Below are 25,776 nucleotides of genomic sequence, written 5' to 3'. Positions count from 1 at the left end.
GCAGTTCCTCAACAGCAGGAGCCCGTCAGAGAGGAAAAGCCTCTGATCTGAGATCTCTGCTTGAGCTTCTGGACCTAGGTTGGGGCTGAAAGAGGGAACTGACCTTGGAGCTCCTGGGGGGACAGGCGTTATTTTTGACCCTTTCACTTGCAGGGAGCAGGGATTGGATCAAGTAACTGCATCCAGGGTATGGGCAAAACGAAGAAGTCATGGAGAATTTGCCCTCGGAGAGAGGCAGGCGTCACCTAGGACCTGGGTTGGGCAACAGTCTGTGCAGTGTGGACCAGAGAGGAGGAAGCGCCACAATGCGAGGGACAAGTGAGGAAGGACCAAAAGTCCCGGTTCCACCACAGCAAGGCCCAGAGTTGCTAATCTGAATTCTTCGATTGCAGACTTTCAGAGCTCCTTTCTCCTTCCTCAGCCTCGTCATTTCAGCATTCTGCCTTTTCCTTTGAGAAGTCAGATCATCCAAGTCCAGGTGAGTAGAAGTTTCCTCTCTCCTAAAGTTTACTCATTTGTCAGAGGGAATAGATATACTGTCTCATCTCTTCCTTGGGAAGGAGAAGGAGATCCACATTTGTTGAGTGCCAGGATGTGTACTGTGTCTTATCACTCAATAGTTTGGGTAGCTGAGTGTGGTTGGAAGGAGTATTCTAATTTTAAAGATGTATCAGAAAACAGGAAACTTGCATAAGAGTATTCGTAAGGCAAGTAGCATACTACTACTGCTGACCTAGTTAGGATCAGGTTCTGAACCCAGATCTGTAGGACCGGCAGACTTTTGACACTATGCTGATGTTTCACAAACGTCTCATTCACTTACCACCTGATGATTTTTGCCATACCTGGGGCCTACCTGTATTATTTTTCTCATATTTTTAATTTTATACTTACATTTATTTAAAAAAATCAAACTTATCCTGAGAAACACTGTATGAGAAATTATGTATTTGATGGATGCTCTAGTAGCTTTATATTTATTCTAGCATATATCTAAAGGTGTTGATCTATGTACCATATAAAATCATCTCTTGTCAGAAAGATACAGAATGTATTTTGGGACACCATGCACTGCATTATGCTTTGGCTGGATTTTTTTCTGTGTAGGAAAGTCCAAGCAGCATATCTGGGTCTAAATTGTCCATCCGCAGTGCATTGTTTTTTTCCTTTAGATGAATAATTCCACAGAGAATGCCCCTTTTTGTGTCATCTCTACAAAACATTTCACTTACCTATTAAGGGCTACCCTGTTCTGAATGTTGTGTGTAAAGCAAGTAAGAAGTCCCTACATTTCAGGAGCTTACTCTCTCTGGGGAGTTGATACATATACGTGAAATAATTAAACCAGTGCTGTCCAAAGAACTATCTGTGATCAGGGAAAAGTTCTGTCTCTGTTCCTTATAATGTGGTACCCACTAGCCACATGTAGCTACTGAGCACTTGAAAAGTACCTAATGCAAGAAAGAGAAAATGAAAAAAAAAAAAATTTTAAATTTTGTTTAATTTTAATTAAATTTAAGTTGCTATATTGGATAGCCCAGGTCTAGATACTTGAAGTAAACTATTTTCAAGGTCAGTTGATTTGGATTTAGTGCCCTCCCCCTACGGAGGTGACGGGTGGGGAGGGAACAAGCCAAAGTATATGTGTTAATTGCTATTTAACTTTTGTTTCTTGGTGGAGGGTAAAGATTCTTTCCCACTTTCAGGGACTTTATAGTCCAAATAACATACTCATTATGAAACTGTGTTCATCGAAGACATATTTATAGTTTAAGAGACTTGTGCAAATGTGCAGCTTCTGTGTTTTATTACTATTGACGTGTCCTATAAAGCAATCACTTTATAGGATATACACAAAAGTCTCAGCATTGTATTACTTTTGTTCATTGCAAATAACTTTTCTTCCAGCTATCTGTGTTTTCTTTCATTAGGGACATTTAGGCTATGTAAAAATTAGGAACAATGATAACTAATATTAATAGCATTTTCAAAGTATCAGATCTTAAGCGTTTTACATGGAAGTTGGTGTATTCAGCTCATTCATTGCTCATTAGCGTAGCAGGGAGGAAACTTGGTTCATAATTCCCTCAATCAGCTTGAATTCTCTGTCAAGTTATTTTCCTGGCACCCAGAGTCAAATACTAGTGGGCTAGTCGTACCTTGTTTTGTTTTGTTTTCTCTCTATACAGAGTTAGGTATGTGGGGTTAGAAAGAAAGCTTAAAAAGAGTATCTTCACAGGACAATTTGCCTAATTTCTTAAGACTGAAAATATTTGAGAGACAAAATAACCAGACATACTATATAGTCTTTGTTTCTTGGTTTAAAGAAAAGCTATCCAAGCTGTTTTTAGGGCAGTTGGGAAAGTTTGAATATGGACAGGACTATTAGGGAATTATTAATTTTGTGAGATGTGCTGATAGTATTGTAGTTAATATAGGAATCTTCTTTGGAAATGCATGCTGAAGCATTTATGTTTGAAGTGTTATGATGTCTGTAATTTACTTTAAAATAGTTCAACTTAAAAAAGCACATGAAAAGAAGCAGATACAGCAAGCAACATGTCAATAGTTGTTTATTTCAATGGTGTTCATTGTTCTGTTCTTTCAATCTCCTGTATTTGTGAAATTGTTGTAAAATGAGAGGGTACTTGTCCCACAGGAGAGTACTGAAATACTGGATTTGAAGCACTTGGCTCGGTGTCTAAGCATACCATAACTGTGCACTAAATATTCACTGTTATTTATAGCAAAATACAGTAATATTTTAAGAGTATTCATTAACAGATATTTTCCACTATAAGCTAATTTCTTGTGGAGGGAGAAAACCTCCACAAGTGGGAAACATCAATTTCCATAAAGTTAGGAGGAATTTATGAAGTCAGTAAGGATAAAGTAAAACGCACCAAGAGCCTTTTCTCCTTGCCATTTTTAAAATATATCTCAAATACAAAAAGCAACTGATGTCCACATGTTGCTGTGAATATGCTCTCTCATGACTTCATGCTCTTGCTTTGTGTATGAGTAGGTCTATTTGTATTTGTCTGTAGTTAGTCTGAGTTTTGTCATACTATGTTCCAGGGAGCTACATTTGAAAACAGTCATTGTAGAGCTGATTTTTCTCAAGGAACAGTTTGTTATTGAGATTTATTTTCCTAGTCAAGGACTTTGTATCAAAGAAATTGTAGAAGTGGCCCATGGTAAACTGGCAAACATTGCTCCAGCATTTATAATGATCCATATTCACTTAAAATAATGAAATAATGTCCCAAGTCAGTAGAATTTTGAAGGAAAAAAGGCAAACCTCAAATCTCCTTTTAAATGAAGGAACTGAGGACAAGGAACATGATTTGCTTAAAGTCACATATACTATGTTAGTGCCAAATTCAGGAATAGAACTATTTTGCATTAAAAAAAAAACTTGCCAAGTGTCCATATAAGGATGATGCAGTGAGCCTTACGATTGTTAATTGTACCTATACTACAACTCTATAGCGTTACTAATTGGTCATAAATAAATAAGCATCTTTAAAGACTGTGTATAAATAATGGTCATGAATCTTTTTTACCTTATTAGAATTTGAAAGTGCTTTTGAAAATGTTTTTATTTGGATAATGCATTTCTTTAACATGATATGCAAGGCCTTTGCCCAATCCACAGCTGTACTATGGCAGAGCCTGGGGAAGAAGAGGCAGTGTCAGCAGAGGCCTCAGGGTTCTCAGACTTGAGTGACTCAGAGTTTCTGGACCTGGAAGATATGCAAGAGGCAAGTACTTCACCTAGCGAGCCTGGCCCTTCTTCCGAACTCCCTGGGAAGGATGGCAAACTCATTAGCTTACCAAAGTGGAAAAGAGGATTGGATGTCTCATCACCTATGGAGCGATTCTATCTGAAATACTTATATGTCACTGACCTGTCTGCTCAGAACTGGTGTGAACAGCAGATGGCATATGGGAAGGAGCTTCCTGGTTTCTTGACACCTGAGAAGTCAGCTGTTTTGGACACTGGTGCCAGTATCCACCTAGCAAGAGAACTAGAAGTTCATGATCTTGTGACTATCCCCGTCACCACTAAAGAAGATGCTTGGGCAATTAAGTTTCTGAACATACTATCAATGATTCCCACTCTGCAGTCAGAAGGGCGTGTCAGAGAGTTTCCAGTGTTTGGAGAAGTGGAGGGTGTACTTCTTGTTGGAGTGATTGATGAGCTGCACTATACAGCCAAGGGGGAACTGGAACTGGCTGAGCTCAAGACACGCAGGCGCCCTGTGCTTCCTCTGGATGCTCAGAAGAAAAAAGACTGTTTTCAAGTCAGCTTGTACAAATATATCTTTGATGCCATGGTACAGGGGAAAGTGACCCCTGAAAGCCTAATCCACCACACAAAACTGCATCCAGAAAAGCCACTGGGACCTTCAGTGCTGAGGCATGCCCGGCAGGGAGGCTTCTCTGTGAAGTCCATGGGTGACCTCATGGAGCTGGTCTTCTTGTCTCTAACACTGTCTGACCTCCCCATTATTGACAGCCTGAAGATTGAGTATATCCACCAAGAGACTGCTACTGTGCTGGGTACAGAGATCGTGGCCTTCGAAGAGAAGGAAGTGAGAAGCAAAGTGCAACACTATATGGCCTACTGGATGGGCCACCGAGAGCCTCAAGGTGTTGACGTGGAGGAGGCTTGGAAATGCCGGACGTGCAGCTATGCAGATATCTGTGAGTGGAGGAAGGGCAGTGGGTTGCCCAACTCTGTGCTAGAGCCACAAGCCAAAAAAGCCAAATGAACGGGTGTGCCCTTAGGAACTTTGATCTTTCCTGTTCCCAATATATTCAGCAGAGAAAACAGAACCAGTCTCTGAGCTTGACATTCATGGAGAATGTTCTTATTTTGGTTCTTTTCATATTTCCTCACCCTCTAACCTCACAAATCCATGACCAAGGCTCAGGGATGAGTGGGAGAGATCTGGGATTATACTGTCCCTGGAGCTTCGCCATAGATTGCCAAGAAGACAGAGGCTCATCATGGCTGGAGCAAAGGTATCCTTCAGCAATCACTGCTTTTCTAAGAAGAGTCTTCAGTTTCTTGTAAGTCTTTTCTCTATTTTTTTCTTAATCAAGGTGTCTACATTTTATATAATGAAATAAAGTGAAACACTGTCCAGGTTGGTTGAACTGATGTTTTTTTTTCATAATTTCAACCCTTCAAAGGGGACCACCACAAATAGTTGTGTGTGTGCTATTCCAAGCCTTTAAGTACGTACATAAACATATTTCTGAAGTAGTGGAATGAGCAGAGCAAGAATTTAAAAGAAGCATAATACGTATACTCAAAGAAATAAGGAAAAGTGAAGCAGAAAGAGGAATTCATATACAATGAAAATAGTAAATGTGAAAAACATAATCCATGATGTAACATGTGACATTCACACACTGTACAATCCAGCAAGACTACTAAGTATATGCTAAGAGAAATTCTTATACATGTACAGCAGGAAATATGAACAAGAACTTGGTAGCACTTTGACAATAGCAAAGCCTAAACCGAGAAACTACCCAGTGCCTGTCATTGGAAGAGTGGCTGGTGTGGTACAGCAGCCAAAACACATGAGCTACAAGGACATGCAACCATGTGGATGAAACTCAGCACCACAATATTAAGTGAAAAAATAAGTCCCAAAAGGTTACATATGATATGATAATCTCTTTATAAAGTGAAAAACAACAAAATAAAAACAGTGTAAGGACAGTGTAAAGGTAATGGAGAAGAACCTCAGAGCATCTTAGAGGAGTCTCAGTGGAGCCTTTAACTGGAAACATCACCAAGGCCAAAGGAAAGAGTGACATGAGCATCACCTGGAAGGAGAAGGCTTGATTATGGAGACACCACGAGAGAATTTGCAAACGTAGCTGGAGGGATAAGAGTTGGCAGGGGTGGGGTTTCTGTATGAACTAGAAGGTCAAGAGCCAGCAGAAGATGGTGGATATTGTTAGTGTGACTGCATGTTATACATGAACTGGTAAAACGAGGATATTTATGGGAGTTAGAGGTGGCCTCTGGAGGCCTTCTGAGCTACACGTACTCTTTTTTTATGAACAGTGGGAATCTTCTAATAATAACTCTTCCCATTTTCTAAGTGAGTATTACGTCCCAGGCACTGTGCTAAGCACATTTTATGATTAAATTTATGTATCCATTAGTATCCCTGATGAGGGAACTCAGGCTTAGGAGGGTTCTAAAACTTGCCCAAGTTCCCACAGTTTGAAAGTGATTGACTTTAGCTGACATATGTCTGTGCCTACGCTCTTAACTATTAGGCTGTGAAGCTTTTCTGGCTGTGTTAAGCTGCCTGCTCTGTACGTTATTCTAAGCCCTAGGAAGTTTGGAATCAAATTTGGGCATGGTAAACTAGACCTTATGGGACAAGCAGTATTAAGCAAATAGTCTTCAAGAAAAGAACTTGCTCAAGGTTCTGTAGCATCATCTTAGTTATAGCAGAATCTTTAAAAAGAGGAAAAAGAGAAAATCAGTTGGTTTTAGACAGTGACTAATAGAATTTAGTCAGAATTCTATAATTCAGTAATTCCCTGAGCTCTCAAATCCTTATTTTAAATGAACATCTTTCAGTTATCACTTTATGGTTTCTCACAAGATAGTTGAGGCACCTATAGTTGGGATCACCTCAGGATTAGTGGAAATACTTCCCTGGTTTGCAGTTTCTACATATCTAATAAAGACATCTCTCCCTTGTGAATTCTGTCTGAGGTCTGACCTACAAATTATGAACCTCTTCGTTATTTTTGTTCAGTGAGTGAGCAAATAAAAAGAGATGTCATAACAAAGCTATTTCTTGATTTGTGGGGGGGGGTTGGTTGTTTTGTGGTTTTATGTTTTGTTTTGTTTCGTTTTTTTTAACTTGTTTTTTAAAACTTGCTTCCTGGGCCAGGGAATAGGTTAAGTACCTTAATTAGGATTAGGTTCGACTGTTCACAATACAAATTGCCAAGACAGTGGTATTTAAAATAGAATTTTTTTTTCTCTCTTATGAAAAGGAACCCTAGGTACCGTTAGTCTAGGTCATGATGACCCATATGTCAGGAGTCCAGGTTCCTTCTCTCTGTTTTCTCTGAAATCAACAGGCATTTTCCTACTTCATAGTCCAAAACAGCTGCCCAAATTCCAATCACCCATTACACATTCAGCATAAAGCTCAAATACGAAACGGGCATCATTTTAAGGACATATCATAAATTTGCAGCGCTTACATCCCACTGGCCAAAACTTGGTCACCTGGTCATAACTAGCTACAAGGGAGGTTGGGATATGTCACTTTTATTCTGAGAAAGCATATGTTCACACAAAAACAAGGTTCTGTGAACTGCAAAAACCGGAGAATGGATATTGAGTGACAGCTTGCCATCTCTGCCCCACTGAGATTTTCGGTAACAGAGCTTGCACTTTTTGCCTTGCCAAGGACTGTACACCCTTGGGGAAAGGAGGAAGATGGAACATGACTAGTCCTTAACCGATCTCCACAACTCCATCCTGGCACCAGAATGTGTCAGAACTGACAGTTAAGACTAAGTTAAGACTCATGATTTTAAAAATCTGATGTCATGTGCTAGATGGAATTTGAACAATTCTTTCTCTGCCTTGCATATTTTGGGGCAAAAGCATTAGACTTACAAGGTCAGCTTTTAGGATTTGATACTTCCAAACTCATTGGAGGCCTGCAGGAGGCAGAGCCTCAAGGCCTTGAAATCTTGAAGTCTTAACTAGTGATTCTGGACATCTCATGGCACAAAGAGAGCAGGTGTGAGAGAATCCAGCCAAGATAACTGCGTTCTGGCCCTCATGCTTTGTATAGAGAATACAGACAGGTAAACTGGCAATGACAGAGCCATGTGATAAGAGCTCGCATAGGGTGGTACAAGATATTAGAGAAATCTGGGCAAGATGTTAGGAAATCGGCACTGGGCTTTTAGAGATCAGGAAAGCTTTCTGGTGGGAGTGAAGACTGCTGAACAAAGTGAATTAGCTGAGTTAAGAAAGTTTGGGTAATGTTTCAGGCAGAGATTGGTACGTGCAACAGCCTGGCAGATAAAGAACATGGTGCGTTCAGAGATCAAAAAAATGTATTAAGTTTAGGTAGTAGGATGAAGGGAAGTGGGAGAAGACAAAACTAGAGAGATAAGCAGGGCACAGAATAAGACCTTATAAATCTTGTTTTAAGTTTGAGAGTGAGAATTGATTAAATTCTTGCCCCTAATTTCTCTCTCTCAATTTTCAATATCTTAAAACATTTGTTTTTTATTGAGATAAAATAAGTAACATCAAATTTACCATTTTAACCACTTTAAGTTTACAGTTCAGTGGCATTACATTCACATTGTTTGCCATCCATCTTCAGAACTTTTTTATCTTCCACAGCTGAGATTCTCTACCCATTAAGCACTGACTCCCCATTCCTCCCTCCCTTCAGCCCCTGGCAGTCACACTATACTACTTTCTGTCTATGAATTTGACTACTCTAGGTATAAGTGGAATCATACAATATTTGTCTTTTTGTGACTGGCTTATTTCACTTAGCATGATGTCTTCAAACTTTCATCTGTGTTTTAGCATGTGTCAAAATTTCCTTCCTTTTTGAGACTGAATAATATTCAGTTGTGTCGGTAACTTTTAAAAGTAAGTAGAAGCCAAGTAGTGTTGCAGAAGGGGAGCTGACTTGATAAAGAGAACGTGTTGCAGAATGATTTATCTCAGATAGATCTGAGATCAGAAATACTGTAGTGGTGTCACAGTCCACCAGGTTGTGTAGTTGTCAGACCCTCAAATGTGGAAGCAGAAAATGCAGAGTGGTCCTGTTGTTATGGAACCAGGGGGAGGCTCCAAGCCCTGGAGGTCTGGATGAAGTGAAAAATGAGCTGCCTTGAATTCCAGGTCAGTATCCCAGGAATACTGATGAAGGCCCCGTAAGCAAAATCTGTGAATGTGGGGCATAAGTAAGCTAAGAATCGTCATCCTAGCATCAGTTTCTCCAGTTCCACTGAACTTAACTTCTACGTCTTCCATAATGACTCCAGTAACCACAGCATTTATTGTGTATCTTTACTGGGAGTATCTTTTTCAAGTGTGTGACTTACCTTTTATTGTCATGGTGTCTTTTAATGAACAAAATTTTAATGAAGACCAGTCTCAATGTTTTACTAGTGCTTTTTGTGTCTCATTATCTTCCTACTTCAACACACTTTCTTTTACTTATCAATTTATTTTGGAGTTGTTTTATATTAATATTTATAGTTTACCTCCTTTTAGCAACTCAAAGGATTCCATTGTAAAGATACACTACTGTTTATCTAACCAGGCCTCTATTTACATACACTTAGCTTATTTCCTGTCTTTTCCTACTACAAACACTGTAACAATATATAAAGTAGAAAGTAAAAGTTGCTGTCACATACACACCTATTAATCCTGAATCCCAAAAATAACTATTGATAGAAAGTTGATGAGGTTCTTCAAGACATTTTATGGACATATCAGTATATCTTTATATATAAAACAAATATGTGTGTATTGGGGTGTATGTGATTAGACACAAAAAATCCTCCATAACTTGCTTGTTTGAGTCAAGTTTTATCATGGACATATTTTCATATTAGTATCATATCAGCAGCTGGATAATACAGTATTTCATTCTATAGGTGTAATGTAATTTATTATTTACTTATTCCTTCCCAGTCGGCACATACAGGGATAAATATAGACACATAGATGTGCGCAGCCTGTATATAAACATTGATACTGCGAATATTTTTCTAATTTTCCTCCTCTTATTCCAAGGCCTAGACATTTTGGGGTATAAGATAGGCAATTTAAAATACATCTGGATCCAGATTGCCCTGTGAAAATATTATACCTTTTAGTCTCTAGGATCCCCCAAAGCAAGGGTTTTTTGTACTTGTCACTGTTATCATCATATGACATAATAACTCAAAATTATTTTCTAAAAAGAAGTACATAAAAATGTATGTTCTTCTACACCCTAACAGTAGTAGTATAATTTTTTAAAATGATGCCAGTGTGAGATAATTGATATTTTAACCTTAATGTTTTAATTTGCACTATTCAGATAATCTGGGAAGACGAATATCTGTCCTTTATTTATTGATAATTTGTACTTTTATGAATTTCTTATATTCACTGCCCATTTTTAATGAGGATTTTAATCTTTTTAAATGATTCTTAAAAGCCAGTTTATTGCATGTCTTGTAATTTCCCTTATGGTGGAGTTTTCTGATAAAATAATACATGTTCCACATGTTCATGATCTAAAAAATCCAAAAAATACATTAAAGAATAGTAAAAGTACATTAAAATGTAAGGAAGAAAGTACTCCTTAAATTTTTTCAACTGTTATTTTTTTGGTTGTTGCTTCTCTTATTTTCTCTATAATTTCTATTATATATGTTTTCTGCATCTCCTAATTTTTCCTCTTATTATTTTATTCTGTCATTTTCTCTTAATACTGAGAAAATTGTTTGTGCTGGTCTTCAACTTCTTCAACTTAGAAAATATTTCTTTGAGTATTATCCCTCTATTCTCTTCCCTCCTTCTGGACTGCTTGTTATATGTACATTAAATTTCCTTGATCTGCCTTCTATATCTATTATCTTTTGTCTCATATTTCACTTTTTACTTTTTATCTTTACATTCTAAGAATTCTTTGACCTGTTATCTAGTTAACTAAGTAAGATTCCTGCATTTTTCCAGTTTTCTCTTCTATTCAAGAAGCCATTGAAGTTTTTGTTCAGTGATTTATTTTTCATGCCACAAAATCTCACTGTTCTCTGATTTCCCTTTTTCCGCATAAGGAATAAATGTTATAAGCATAACAAGTGTAGTAGATGCTTCACCTGAGTATTGAGCTCATCAGAAAGTCCACACAGAGACCATTAAATGTGATGAATGTGGTGGGGATTCAAACAGAACATAGGTCTTTACTATAAGGAGAATTCACAAAAGGGAGAAACTGTTTAATGTGATACATACGGTAAAGTCTTCAGTTGTAACACAATTCATATTCGTTGCACAGAGAGTGAGTCTATAAAAATGAAGGTAAGGCTTTCATTCAGAGAGTTATTTACTTTGTTAACCAGTATGATAAGGGCTTTTTCAATGGTATAAATTAAAAAGAGAAACAATAGAGCCAGAGAAACACGTTTTTGGGGGGTGCATTTATATATTGCAGTATGATTACTACAGTAGCTTTAGCTAACATCTGTAAAAATTTTTTTAATTTAATTTTATTTTTTGTGTGTAGAGGAGGTAATTAGGTTTATGTATTTCTTAGAGGAGGTACTGGGGATTGAACCTAGGACCATATTCATGCTAAGCATGTGCTCTACCACTTGAGCTATACCCTCCCCTCTTAGCTAATAACATCTTTATCACATTACATAATTATCATTTTTTTGTGTTGAGAACAGTTAAGATCTAGTCTTTTAGCAACTTTAAAATTTATAATACAGTATTGTTGACTATAATCACTATGTTGTGCATCAGATCTCCAGAACTTACTTATTTACTGTTTGTAATTTTATACCTTTCTATAGCTGCCCAATTTCAACCCACCCCTCCAGCCCCAGCCCCAGCCCCAGGTAACCATTATTCTACTGTTTTTATGCATTGAAATACAGAGAAACTCTTACATGTGCAATTTGGGGAGAACATTTTAACAACTTTTACAGCTTCGAACTAAAAAATATGATATCTAGGAAAGTAATCTTATTAGTACCTTGAGTAGAGTGAAATATATAAAATTGGTATTCATGGAAAAACTGTTTAGGAATGTTTACTTGCAAGTCACTCAGTGGCTATGGATATATTTCTTTTTTTAGATTTATATTCATATAAAAATGAATAGAGCTTTATCTTTTAATCTCATGGTTCATTTGCTGCATTATGAACATAATAATATACATTCTCTCCTAACATACGCTCTAGACTCCTACTCAGAGACATAATTGTTTCATCTGTCACTTAGCTTTCTAAATCTTAAAAATGTTACATCCAGTGATCAAGATCAAGTGTCTTCTGGACTTCTTAACTTCTCTTCCATTTAATTTTAGACATATTAGCCTTTGAAACTGGAACTCATAATTCTCAGAGGTCTAGAGTAGTCATTAATTAATTACATGGATCCACTGTTTTAATAGACCTTGATAATAATTTATTTAAGATACTTTTTAAATGTCCAAGTTGAACTTCTAAAGATGAAAAGTACAATGTCTGAGATGAAAAATAAGCTGGATGGGATTAATGACAGATTTGATACTGTAGAAGAAAAGATTAGTGGTTGCAGATTTAGCCAAAATGAAACAGAAAAAAAAAGTACTGAAAATGAAAAAACATCAATTAGCAATGGGAAAACTTTAAGTGATGGTCTAATACATATGTAATTGTTGTCCACAAAGGAAGGGAAGGGACAGAGGACAGGAAAAGTATTTGAAGAAATAATGATGAAAAATTTTCCAAATCAAATGAAAACTGTAAACCCACAGATCCAAGAAGCTCAATGACTTCTCCAAGAAACATGGAGAAAATTAAACTAAAACACATAATAATCAAATTGTTTAAAGCCAGTGATAATGAAAAAAATCTTACAAGTAACAAAAAAATAATAGTAATAATAAAGAGGGAAATAAAGAGAGAGGGAAAGAAAAATAAAGATGACAGCAGACTGTTTGTTGGAAATGATAGAAGCCACAGAAAGCAGTGGAGCATTATCTTTATTAAAGTCCTTAAATTAAAACTATCAACCTAGAATTCTTTATGCTGTGAAAATATTCTTCAGAGGTGAAAGTGAAATAAAGACTTACTGACATACAGAAGTTGAATTCATCACAAGCAGGCCTATATAGAAATAATGTTATACGAAGTCCTTCAAGCAGAAGGAAAATGATACCAGAATGAAATCTGGATATATACAAAGGAAAGATGACCGTAGGAAGTGGTAACTATGTGAGTAAATACAAACACTTTAAAATTATTTAAATCTCTTTAAAAGGTAACTTGCCCATTTAATAAAGTAATGATAATAGAGTGTTTTGTGGGATTTATAATGTATTTAGAAGTATGACAAAAGCATAAAAAGCAAGAAGGGAAAAATGAAAGTTTACTGTTGTAAAGTTCTTTTTTTAATGCCATTTTAAAAATTGAGATATAATTGACATGTAACATTATATGTTATAGGGTTCTTATATTCTGGTAAGTGAAGTGGTATAATATAACTTGAAAAGTAGTCTGTGTTAAGAACATATACTGTAGACGCTAAAGCAACCAATTACAGAGACAAAATAAAGATATATAGCTAATAAGCCAACACAGAAGATTAAAATAAAGTCATTAAAAATCATTAAAAATGTTTAATCCAAAGGAAGATTGGGAAAAAAGGAATAAATTACAAATGGGAGAAATAGAAAACACTTAGTAAGATGGTAGGTTTAAACTGGTCATACCAATCATATTAAATGTAAATGTTCTGAAGAACTTATTAAAAGGAAGTGATTGTCAGATTGTAGGAAAAAGACGAATATAAGCTTCCTAAAAGAAACTCATTTTAAATATAAAGATAGTAATAGGTTAAAACTCAAAGAATGGAAAAAGATATACCATGTTAACATTACTCCAAAGAAAGCTTGTCAGTAGAGGGTGCTGGAGGTACACTAGAGGAGGAAGTTGTGATGGTTTATTTTATGTGTCAACTTGAGTAGGCTAAAGGATGCTCAGATAGCTGGAAAAAACATTATTTCTTGGAATGTCTGTGAGAGTGTTTCCAGAAGAGATTAGCATTTGAATCAGGGTGTTGACTAAATAAAGAAGATCTGCCCTTACCAGTGGACAGTTATTATCCAGTCTGTTCAGGGCCAGAAGAACAAAAAATGTCAAGAAAGGGCAATTTCTTGCTCTCTCCTTGTTCTGGGGCATCCATCTTCTGCCCTCAGTCATTGGAGCACCCGGTACTCCAAGACTCACACTAGTGCATGCACTCTACTCCTGTTCTCAGGCCTTTGGCTTCAGACTAGGCATAACACCATCATTTGGCTCTGTTGATTCACAGGCATTCAGACCAAGACTGAATTACACACACTGGCTTTCCTGGTTCTCCAGCTTGCACACAGCAGCTTGGAGAACTTCTTAGCCTCCATAAATGCTTGAACCAATTCCAAACATCCATCTCTCTCTCTCTCAATCTCAATCTTTCCCTCTCTCTGTATTTGAAGAAGAAATACAAATAAAGTCTACACAAACTTTCAGAAAATGGAAGAGGAGGGAAACGTCCCTACTCATTCAATGATACCAGCATTACTCTGATACCCAGACCAGATATTACATGAAAAGAAAACTATAGACCAGTGCAGTGTACCCTGTGAACATAGATGCAAAGATTTTGAATAAAGTTTTAGCAAATAGAATCCAACAATATATATAAAGGACAACACACCATGACCAAGTGAGGTTTATGCCAGAATTGTAAGATTGGTTTAAAATTAAAAGTATCAATGTAATTCACCACATTAATATACCAAAAATGAAAAAAACATGATAATAGATACAGAAAATTTTTTGAGAAAATTCACCACCCATCCTTCAGAAAACTAAAACTAAAAGGGAACTTCCTCAGTCTCATGAAGAGCATCTACAGGAAACCTACAGTTAACATTATACTTAATGTATTTCTACATCGTCACAACAAACAATTGGAAATGGAAATTCAAAACTACAACTTAATAATATCAAAAATATGAAATATTTAGGGATAAATCTGACCAAAAATAAATGAGTTGTACACTGAAAACTAGAAAATATTGCTGAGAAATTAAAGTATACCTGAATTAAATGATGAGATGTATCATGCTCATGGACTGGAAAACTCAGTATTGTTAGGATGTCAGTTTCCCTCAAATTGATCTATGGATTTAAGACCCTAGCCAGACAGCTTGCGTGATGCATTTATGGAAATGAAACTATAGACATTTTCACATTCACTCGTCTTTATTTAGCATCTATTATGTGCCAGGTCCTGGAGGTATAATCATTGACAAAACTAAGATTTTATTCACACCAATTCCAATGTGCAGGGTTTTCCCCACCACAAGTAATTTTCAGACACCAGATGTTGTCCTACAATTCAACACAATTCTGACACTATCTACCTGGCAATAATGTCAGGTCTTAGAGTTTAAGGGTTCAGTCCTTGAAGACTGCCCCGCTGCCCCTCCTTCAGATGCCAATTACATGTCCAAGTTATCTACTTGTGCGTCTGACCTACTAGCTATAGGTTGGAGGTTCCAACAGCCCCCTCCTCAGGTTTTATTAATTTACCCAAGTGGCTCACAAAACTCAGAAACATTTTACTTACTCTACTACCAGTTTGTTATTAAAGGATATAACTCGGGAACAGCCAGGCAGAAGAAACGCATAAGGCAAGATCTGGGGAAAGCATGGCAGTTTCATGCTGTCTCTTGGCACATCACTCTCCCCACACCTCCATACATTCACCAGCCCAGAAGCTATCTGAACTCTATCTTTTTGGGGTTGTATGGAGGCCTCATTACATAGCCGTGATTGATTAAATCATTGGTAGTTGATTCAACCACCCTTCTCTCCCCTCCCAAAGGTTAGAAGGTGTGGGACTGAAAGTTCCAACTTTCTAATCACGTGGTTGGTTTTCTTGGCAACCAGGCCCCATCCTTAAGTGCAGTCCAAAAATCACCTAATTAATGTAACAAAAGACACCATTATTGCTCTCATCACTTAGGAAATTCCAAAAGTTTTAGGAATGCTGAGCCAGAATTGGGGATGAAGGCCAAAAGTATATTTCTTAGTCTAAATCACAGTATCACAAAAACACTGCTTTTTAATCTGCCGCACAGATTATTCTCTCAGTCTTCTTTACTGGGTCCTCTTCATGTCCCAACCGAAGCTGGTGTATTGCTAGAAGAAACTGAACTGAATAAGGGTATCTTATTCCCTTAGCATCCTGCTGATTTAGATTTTCCAGTACTTAAAAATTCTGGTGTCTATCATTTAATGATAGACACATTTCCCTTTTATAAATGAGCGCGTCTCTCTAAGCATAGCCAGAGACACCAACCCAGGAATATCTCCTCAAAAAAGCAGAAAGCCTCCGACACCTACCGGAAACCAACTCCACAGGCCTTGTGGGAAATGTAGTGTCAGATGAATAGCCTGCTCCGCAGGGGAGCCTGGGAACTCCGGGCGGGTAGTTACTTCCGCACACGCGCAGTGGGGCGGTAGTCGGTATTCCGTAATTTTCCAACCAGCGTCTCATGAAGTGAGAGTGGGTTTCTCCCAGATGTAGGAGAGCTCTGTAACCTGATAAACAGCTTAGAGCCGGAGCTGGGAGCGTGATGGTGCGAGGCTGGCAGGTATGACTCTGCAGAACTCGGGGGACATACGGGAAGGGCAGGGGGGGAAAGGGACGGGTTTATTAGCTTGCTCAACCGAAGATAAAACTTTAAAACTCTCACGTGCGGTAACTTCATTTTGGGTGTGTGGGTCCTGTCCAATTTTGGAGTAATTCAGAGAAAGCAAGAGAAGGGTCTCACTGCCACTGGGTGGGTTCCTAGATCCCAGGTGGGGGTAGAGCAGCTCTGCTTTCCTGCCCTCATAAGTAAAGATCACTGTGTAGAAGTCTGCATCAGACTGCACCTTTCCTGATTTCAGGAGCACCGTTTGCTGTACCAGAGCTTGCAAAAGGAAATATTAAACCATTTTAAGGGATCTAGGAAGAAAATATTTCTAGAGAAAGTTTGGTGCACTCTTCTTAGGATGCTCTCATAACAATCTTCTGAAATAAATGTTATCTCCCTTTTACATATGAATTAACTAAAGCTGAGAGAGGGGACGTTAACTTTCCTAGACTCACACGGTTTAGTATAGTGGAAGATCTGAGATTCAGATCCAGATGAGTTTTCTCCACATTCCATTCTTTCTGCAAGATGAAAAAAAACAAAAACCCTGCAGAACAAAGTGTTGGACTTACTTTCCTTTTGAACTATTCCAGTAATGTATGCTGAGTAAATTTCAGCTTGTCTTCTTTTTTTTTCTCCAATTATCTCTTGGTGAGTCTGAAGATTTTCCAATGAAGACTGTAAATAAAGCTCGGGGTCCCTCTTGCACATTTTAGCCTTTCTAGGGCCCTAGAAGTGCTGGTTGGAATTTCAAAAAGCCCAAACTGGGCTCATAGCAGTTGGTGAGTTCCCAGAGAGAAAGAAACAGATCTAGAGTCTAAACTGAAAACTCCTGCTTAAAAAAAAATTTCCCCAAGTCCCTCCATCCAGCCTTCTCAAGAGACCTAATTTGAGATCTCTTACTCCAGCCATAGAACAGAGATCAAGAATCACAGGAAGGAATGGCTTCCAAAGATAGTGAGCTTCAGAGATCAGGCTTTTAGTTATCCTTTTAACTCATTATTATTTACTTAGGATAAATTTCTGAGAAAAAAAGGCACTGGTTTAAATGTTAACTACTTGCTTTTAGGTCTGTAGGACAGAAATGTATAACATATCAAACTCCATGTATTCATAACACAAGTAGAGATCGTTGCTTATAAAATAGGAATTTTCTGACTTGCTAGGCATGTCATTCTCCCACTGGGTGGCATTTTCTGAGGCTGCAGCGTGTGTGCTTCTGTTCTCATAGAGCATGGTTCTATATTGCAGTCCTGGTATTTCATGTCTTTATTCTCTTCCTCATTTCTGCTTTCATAGATCTCTGTGCAAGTGCTGCAGAAATGATCAACTTCAAGGTAAGGCACCCACTTTCTGTTATTTAAATCTCTTAAAAATCCGTATAAAAAGGAACTGTGTAGTCAGGGGAAATGTAGATTCGATCCAAAAGGAAATTCAGAAAATTGGTAAGTTGATATCCAGGTTATAGGCTCTGTACATAGTTGGAGCTGCATATGTATAACCAATCTTCCTGGGGATCATAGGAAATGGATAGCCAACCAGTTAAAGTATTGGCTTTTTCCGTGAGGATAATTCAAAACAATTCCTCAGATAAGTAAAAATTTTTTCCTGGCACAATTCTCCAAAGAAAATATCTTACATTGGGATTTCATAGGGATAATGTTAGAAACACTGTTGATGGTGACAATCCTGTGACAAATATAACATCAGATTTTCTGTGACTTTCTTAGACTGTTTCCTAGAATAAGCAGGGAACCTAGTGCCAAGAAGTGCTACATGAACTCAATTTGTAAACCCAGGTACATAGCCTTTTTAATGTTCATTTGGATCCATAAGTAAACCTTGTACCTTTTCCAGAGTCTTCAGGAATTCTTGAGCATTTTCTCTTCCATGTGAATTTCACAATCAGCTTGCCAAGGTTCATAAGAGTATTTTTATTGTGATTGCACTACACTTTTAGATTAACTTGGAGAGAATTTGTAACTTTTCAATAATGAGTTCTCCATTTATTCAGTTTTTCTTTTGGTCCTTCATTACAGTTTTATAGGTTTATTATCCTAACTCTTGTATGTTTCTTATAATGTTTATTCTTATATATGGTTTAAGTTGCTATTGAGAATGGGATGGATTTTTTTTCATTATATTTTCTGATTGGCTATTCTGGTATATAGGAATGTATAGGTTTATCTATTTGACTTTATGTCAACTTACAGAATTCTTACTAAGTCCAAGAGTTTTTTACTTGCTTCTTAGATTTTCTAGGTAGACCATCCTAAACTCTTCAAATGGAGTTTTGTCCCTTTTTGCCCAATATGTATGTCTCCATTTTTTTCTTGTCTCATTGTAGTGGACAAGACTTCTCATAACTAATTTTGAATGGTATTGCTAGCCAAAATCTTTTTTGTTCCAATTTTAATGGCAATTTTCCTAGTGTTTTACTGTTTCCTCCTATATTCTGGTAGATAGTTTTTGTTTGGTTGGTTTTTGTTTTTTGGCTTTTTTAAAAAATCAAGTTAAAGATTTTTAGCTCAAGATTGTTTTCGTAAATTGAGAACTTTTTTCTTCTATCCTTTTTTTTTTTTACCTGTCAATGAAATCATGTGTTTTATTTTCTTTAATACAGCAGTTTAAAGATTTCATTTCCCAAAACTGAACTGTCTATGCATTTCTAGGATAAACCTTACCTAGTCTCTTAACTTTTTAAAGGGACAGATAGAAAAAAAAAGAGGGGGGACAGATAGTAAATATTTTAGGCTTAAAGGCCATATACCCTCTATGGCAACTACTCAACTCTGCCCTTGTAGCTTAAGTAAACAAATGGGCATAACTATGTTTCAGTAACATTTTATTTACAAATATAGGAAGCTAGCTTGTGGGTTATAGTTTGCTGACCGCTGCTCTGTATAGTTTTAACTATCTCTTTGTGATGGACGTGTTGCCATATGCCTTTTTTTTTTTTTAATTAAAAAAAATTTTTTTTATTAATGGAGGTACTGGGGATTGAACCCAGGACCTTGTGCTTGCTAAGCATGCACTCTGCCACTTGAGCTATACCCTCCCCCTCCACATGCCTTTTTTAATTTCAGTCTAAGTTAAACATGATTTTGACTTTATGGTTAAGATGATATATTTTATCATATAAGAAATCTCTATTTTTCTATTTTATTATGCTTATGTGAGGCTAGCCTGTTACCCTTATAGCCTCACTAACATCTTATTACACTTAACATGTTTATTTTGCAGTGTCTAGTAGATTGTAAGATCTCTGAGGGCTGTAATAATTTTGTTCTTTTTTGTATAACTAGTATTGTACTTGGTATGTCCTCATTAAATACTGTTATGAGTGAATGAAGAACATATAAGCAGTATTTTAAAATTATTCTATTGAGACATAATTCACATACTACAAATTGATCTCTTTAAATGTATACAATTTAGTTGGTATTTAAAAAAATATAGTCTCATAATTGTGAATTGTCTAATTTAAGAACATTTTCATTACCCTCAAAAGAAACCCCATACTTATTAGCAGTCACTCTCCACTTCTTTCTTCCCCAACCCGAAATAACTTTGTGTTTATATGGATTTGCCTATTCTGAACATTTCATACAAATGGAACCATACAATATGTGGTCTTTTGTGACTCTTTTCTTTCACTTAGCACAATATTTTTCAAGGATCATCTCTATAGTTTTACTGCTGAATAATATTACATTATATGAATATACCTCATTTTGTTTATCCATTTATTTGATGGATACCCATATTCTTGCCACTTTTACCTATTATGAATATTTTGCGTGGATATATGTTTTCAATTCTTCTGGGTATGTACCTAGGAAAAATTGCTGGGTCATATGGTAACTCTATGTTTACCATTTTGAGGAACTCCTAAACTGGTTTCCATAGTTGCTGCACCATTTTAGAATTCCACCAGCAATGTCTGAGAGTTCCAGTTTCTCCCTATCCTTGCTAACACTTGTCGTTGTCTGCCTTTGATTTTAGCCATCCTAATGGGTGTGAAGTGATGTCTCATTGTGGTTTTGATTTGTATTTTACTAATGATGTTGAACATCTCTTCATGTGCTTATGGACCATATCTGTCTTTGGAGAAATGTCTGTTCAAACCTTTGCCCATTTTTAAATCAGATTGTCTTTTTTATCATTGTGCTGTAAGAGGTCTTTTTATGTTTTAGATACAGATATCTTGTTGCAAATATTTCCCCCTATTTTGTGAGTTGTCTTTTTTACTTTCTTCATGGTGTCCTTTGAAACATAAAAATTTTAAATTTTGATGAATTCCAATTTGTTTTTTCTTTTGGCACTTATACTTTTCCTGTTATGTTTAGCGTCTAAGAAACCACTGCCTAATCCAAGGTCACAAAGATTTACTCCCTTGTTTTCTTCTAAGAATTATATATGGTTGACCCTTGAACAACATGGGTTTGAACTGTGTGGGTCCACTCCTAAGCAGATTTTTTTCAATAAATACATATTACAGTACTGCATGACCCATGGTTGGTTGAATCCATAGATATGGAGGCTGTAAAGTTACATGTGGATTTTTGAGTGTGGGGAGGGTTGGCATCCCTAACCCCCAGGTTGTTTAAGGGTCACCTGTAGTTTTAACTCTTAGATTTAGGTCTCTGATCCAATTTTAGTTCATTTTTGTATATGATGTGAGGTGTGTGTTTTGGGAAGAGTCTAACTTCATTCTTTTGCATGTGGTTATCCAGTTATCCCAAAGCCATTTGTTTCAAAGATTGTTCTTTTTCCCATTGAATTATCTTGGCACTAGTTGAATATTTTTAACACAATTGTTGTTTCTATCACAAAGTGTGTTTCTGAATCAGGTGTACAGTAGTTACGATACATAACTTTCTGAAAACTCACCAGTGGACATGATATGATCCTAAGAGGCTGCCATGTTTCTCTTGCAAGTCCTCAAATGATGCACACTTTAGTTTGAAGATCCATGTACTATTCCAGGGATCAGTGACACTCCAGGATGTGGCTGTGGAATTCACCCCAGAGGAGTGGCAGCTTCTTGACTGTGATCAGAGAACCTTGTATTGGGATGTGATGTTGGAGAACTTTAGAAACCTCATCTCAGTGGGTAAGGACAGTGGGTGGTAACTTTTCATTGAAACTCAGAATGTTTTATTAGTGCCCTTCCTTTAAGAATTGTGGAAGCTGTGAACATTCTGAAGCATTAATGAGTTTGGCCCTGAATTTTTGTGGTCAGAGATTCTTAATCCCCTTTGGGGATCAGATAGTGTGTTCATGCTTCCCAGATGGAGGCAAAGGGTCTTTTCTGTTCTAAAGCCTGTTTGTCATCCTTTCCAGGCCCTGAGACTCCAGGAGACAAATCCAAATTGTGAGGTAGTTGTTTGTCCCCAGCACTTTGTCCCCAATTCTGTGTTGTTTCCCATGAACAGGGTGTCCAGACACCAAGACAAAAGTGATCTTCAAGGTGGAGCAAGGACAGGAGCCATGGATGGTGGAGGGAGAGAACCCACATTGGCGCACTCCAGGTGAGTCAGCGAAAATCAAGTAGACGGGAGTCTATGGAGTTGGGATCCCAGGTGGCGTGTGAGGGACAGGCACCTTTGAAATACTTTTCAGGAAGCACCTCTTAAAAGCCACACACCTTTGGAGGTGACACAACATCCTCAGATCCCCAAGTGGCACCTTCACTTCCACTCTCCCACGTGGCTGCCCTTCCTCTTTCTCAGCTCTGGTGTGGGGGGATGTCCCTCCTCTGCTCTGGCTCCTCCCACTGCCTGTTCCATCTAAGTGCTTGCTTGGTTCTCTTAATTCCTAGAATCCTCATTCTTCTTCCCTCCTCAACACGATCGCAGATCTTTTCATACACCTAGTTCTAATAAAGTGGTTAGATTGTGTGGATTTGATTTTATTCCACCAACCACTGTGTAACCTAATTCTTTTGTAGCACAACTTTATTTATGAAATAGGGATAATATTAGTCTTTACCTCAAGTTTTTGTAAAGATTATATGAGTTAATAGATGCAGAACCCTTCAATTAGTTTACAGGCAGTAAGTGTTCAGTATATGTTGTTTTTATTTCAAAACTGTTAGTAACATATGCTCAAATTATTTTCTTTTTTTTAAAAAAAAAAAGTCACCCCTTTTCTTGCAGCAGGTACTCCACCTGTGTACCCACCTGGTTTGTCTTTAGTCTTCAAGTTCACTTGGGATATCTGCCTTCTAGTGCATCTTTCTGTTTCACTTGACAATAGTGATATTTTTTTGAAATCCTCCTCCAATTTTATTTGAATTGGTTCTCACTAATATGCCTTCACCCTTTCTTACTGCTTATTCCCCGTTTGTGTCTTGCCTTTTCTTCCATCTTCTGCATTTCTCCCCACAATAACTCCCTCAGAAACTTCATCACTCTAAAGGTTAGTTATTTGTTTTGTGCCATCTTCAGCCTCTTTGCCTCATGAACTTTCCATTCCCATAATTTTATCCCACCTGGCCTTATTGTCTGTTTTTTCATAGTAACCAATTTTTGATATCCTTCAGCCTTTTACCTTTATCTTTACAATCAAGGGTAATGACTGGCCTGTTGCTTTGTAGTCTCAAAGTCACTGTGGTAAGCGGTTTGGTTTTTTCTCTTAAGAATTTCTCCTTAAATACTACCTATGATTTATTACCTGTGATTTCAACTATTGGTTTACCCAAGTAATTCAAAATAAAATCTTCCCTTTCCACAGAGCTCATAAAAGAAGTATGTTTCAAATGAGTAAGACACCAATTAAGTGTATTTTAGATTCCCTGGGGCCCCACTTTCTACTAACATAAACCAAATGGGTTTTAATTCCTGATATGCTATCTAGACTGTTTCTGTACCTATATTGCCAATTCCTTTCTATTTGCTGGTTCATCTTAGATGTTCCTGCAAGATTTATTCAAATTACTTTATTTTTCTTGTCAGTCTTCTGACAAATAAACATAAATTATTCCTTTATAACCTGTATTGTGGTCTTTAAATGGCTTATAAGACCCTCTTTAATGTGATCCCATTTTGTTTATCCAGAATTGTCCATCTTTTCCTATTTCATGGCAGTTGGACTCTTCAGCATCCTCTGTACACAATCATCTTCTCTGTATCAGTCCTTTTGATTCTGGTGTGCTCCACCTACTAAAACCGGCATGCTGTATTTTTTTATTTTCCCTTAACTCTCTTGTTTCTTGTTTCTTGTTCCCCTGGTTACTTTGTTCATTGATCTCATCTCCATAGTGGGCTCTCTTCATTCTGTGAGCTAACCATGCACCTTTGTTGAACAGCTTTATTTCTTTTGTACCCTACCCACTGTACCTTGTACCAGCTTTACTACCTTTCCTCAGGCTCACAAGTTAAGCCATCTGTTCTCATTGCCAGTCTGTTCTCCTGTTTCCTCTTCAGCAGTTTTATTCTTAAAGCTCGAGAGCAAGGCAAATACAGGATTTGCTCCACAATGACAGATTAGATTTGAAAACATGTAAGTTTCTTTCTATAACCATTGATGGCAGAAATTAACTAGGAATGTCTTATTGTACTCCTTTTTAGAAGCTGACTGCCCAGGCAAGCACCAGGAAAGCAAAGACAATGTTTTGAACTCAGTTTTGTTCACATTCTGTAAAATTCTGACTGTGGAGAGACTCCATGGTTATAATATGAGCACAGGTCTTAATCCTACAAGAAAAAAATCATATAAATGTAAGTCATATGGAAAGAGTTTGCAGCCTACTTTAGACTTACTTAATTATAACAGATGTTATACTAGAGAAAACACTTACAAATGCAATGAATGTGGGAAAGCCTTCAAAAAGAAGTTTCATTTTATTAGACATGAAAAAAATCATGCAAGAAAAAAACCCTTTGAATGCAACGACTGTGGAAAAGCCTATAGCAGGAAGGCACACCTTGCAACTCATCAGAAAATCCATAATGGAGATAGACCCTTTGTGTGCACTGATTGTGGGAAAGCGTTCATGCATAAAGCACAACTGGTGGTCCACCAGAGACTCCACACAGGAGAGAAGCCTTACGAATGCGGTCAGTGCGGGAAATCATTCACTTGGAACTCTTCCTTTACGCAACATGTGAAATCTCATACCCTTGAGAACTCCTTTGAATGTAAGGAGTGTGGGAAAACCTTTAGGTATAGTTCGTCCCTTTATAAACATTCTAGGTTTCATACAGGAGAGAAACCCTACCGATGTATCGTATGCGGTAAAGCCTTTGGCAACACATCTGTGCTTGTTACGCATCAAAGAATTCATACAGGAGAGAAACCTTATGGGTGTATTGAATGTGGCAAAGCCTTCATCAAGAAGTCTCATCTCCTTAGACATCAGATAACTCATACAGGGGAAAAGCCGTATGAATGTAGCAAATGTGGGAAAGCATTTTCCCAGAAGTCAAATCTCATTGTACATCAGAAAATTCATACATAATGTTCACTTAAAAGTATGAGAAAACCTTAAATATTTTATAAACCTTATTAAGTAGAGAATTCATGGTGAGGAGAAATCCACCAATTTGAATGAATTGGAAGAATAGATTCCCATTAAAAAATTTTTGATGCCAATCATGTTCTGAAAATGATAATAAAGTTTTTAGTGAAAAGATCACAGAAAACATTAATTTATAAATGATAGCCCGTAGAGCTTGGAAAGTAAGCATAAATTAAACAATCAAGGAATCAATGAAAACTACATTTACCATCTCTGATTTTTTATTTTTGTAATACATTATACACTTATGCAAGTGTGAGTATGAAATATGCTTATATATTACGTTGAATCATATCTATTAAGAGTTTCTGCAGTAACTTTTTTTTTTCTTCCATCCTAACAACATGCAAGTGAAAAAATGTGGTTTAATTTGTAGTATGAGTTTCAGTAATATTTTCATCCATTTGCTGGCACTTTGAATGGGTATGGCAGTGTTGCTGAATCTCAGAGTCTCCTCTTTAATTCTAAAACTTGTTATAAAGGTGTTTTCCTATGTATGTAAGCATGAAAGCAAAAAATTTAACAAGATACCGATTGAGAGGGGGAAAGCGGTTGTATTCCATATTACAGTAAGTATTCAGTTGCGGAAAAGAAGTATTTAAGTATGTAAATAAAACATTTGCACTTCAAGTGTATCTGTCTTTTTCATTGGTGTATCTACATAAGGTGTAAGCATAGCTCAAATAGTGCTTAACTGAGCTGTCATCTGTATTTCATTTTAATACAGTAGAGTATCATGATACTTTGCAACTTTCAGG

General features: G+C 37.0%; 2 protein-coding genes across 3 annotated transcripts; both read left to right on the top strand.

The window, feature by feature from the left end:
• The first annotated feature begins 338 nt into the window (after positions 1-338).
• Positions 339-5,153, top strand: EXO5 (exonuclease 5). 2 transcript variants are annotated; one of them, XM_010959800.3, is made up of 2 exons: positions 339-478; positions 3,659-5,153. In XM_010959800.3, exon 2 carries the CDS (start codon positions 3,666-3,668, stop codon positions 4,776-4,778), a length of 1,113 nt encoding a protein of 370 aa, XP_010958102.2. In that variant the 5' UTR covers positions 339-478; positions 3,659-3,665; the 3' UTR covers positions 4,779-5,153. The 2 variants fall into 2 exon arrangements, with proteins under 2 accessions (XP_010958102.2, XP_010958103.2); XM_010959801.3 differs by having other exon boundaries at positions 341-478; positions 3,640-5,153.
• LOC141573259 (uncharacterized) lies at positions 339-25,648 on the top strand. Its single transcript, XM_074376726.1, has 5 exons — positions 339-478; positions 17,794-17,831; positions 21,436-21,610; positions 21,933-22,028; positions 24,069-25,648. Exons 2-5 carry the CDS (start codon positions 17,817-17,819, stop codon positions 24,956-24,958), a joined length of 1,176 nt encoding a protein of 391 aa, XP_074232827.1. The 5' UTR covers positions 339-478; positions 17,794-17,816; the 3' UTR covers positions 24,959-25,648.
• Positions 25,649-25,776: the final 128 nt, after the last annotated feature.

Source organism: Camelus bactrianus, chromosome 13 (genome assembly GCF_048773025.1).
Source record: "Camelus bactrianus isolate YW-2024 breed Bactrian camel chromosome 13, ASM4877302v1, whole genome shotgun sequence".
Taxonomy (NCBI): domain Eukaryota; kingdom Metazoa; phylum Chordata; class Mammalia; order Artiodactyla; family Camelidae; genus Camelus; species Camelus bactrianus.
This window is presented reverse-complemented; position numbering and strand designations above follow the sequence as displayed.

What these genes read in the sequence shown, in the direction of transcription:
- EXO5 (XM_010959800.3), top strand. Translation starts at nt 3,666, where the DNA reads ATGGCAGAGCCTGGGGAAGAAGAGGCAGTGTCAGCAGAGGCCTCAGGG.
- LOC141573259 (XM_074376726.1), top strand. An exon ending in TAGAAACCTCATCTCAGTGG is followed by an intron (nt 21,611 to 21,932) that starts GTAAGGACAGTG and finishes TCCCATGAACAG; the next exon opens with GGTGTCCAGACACCAAGACA. An exon ending in CCCACATTGGCGCACTCCAG is followed by an intron (nt 22,029 to 24,068) that starts GTGAGTCAGCGA and finishes ACTCCTTTTTAG; the next exon opens with AAGCTGACTGCCCAGGCAAG.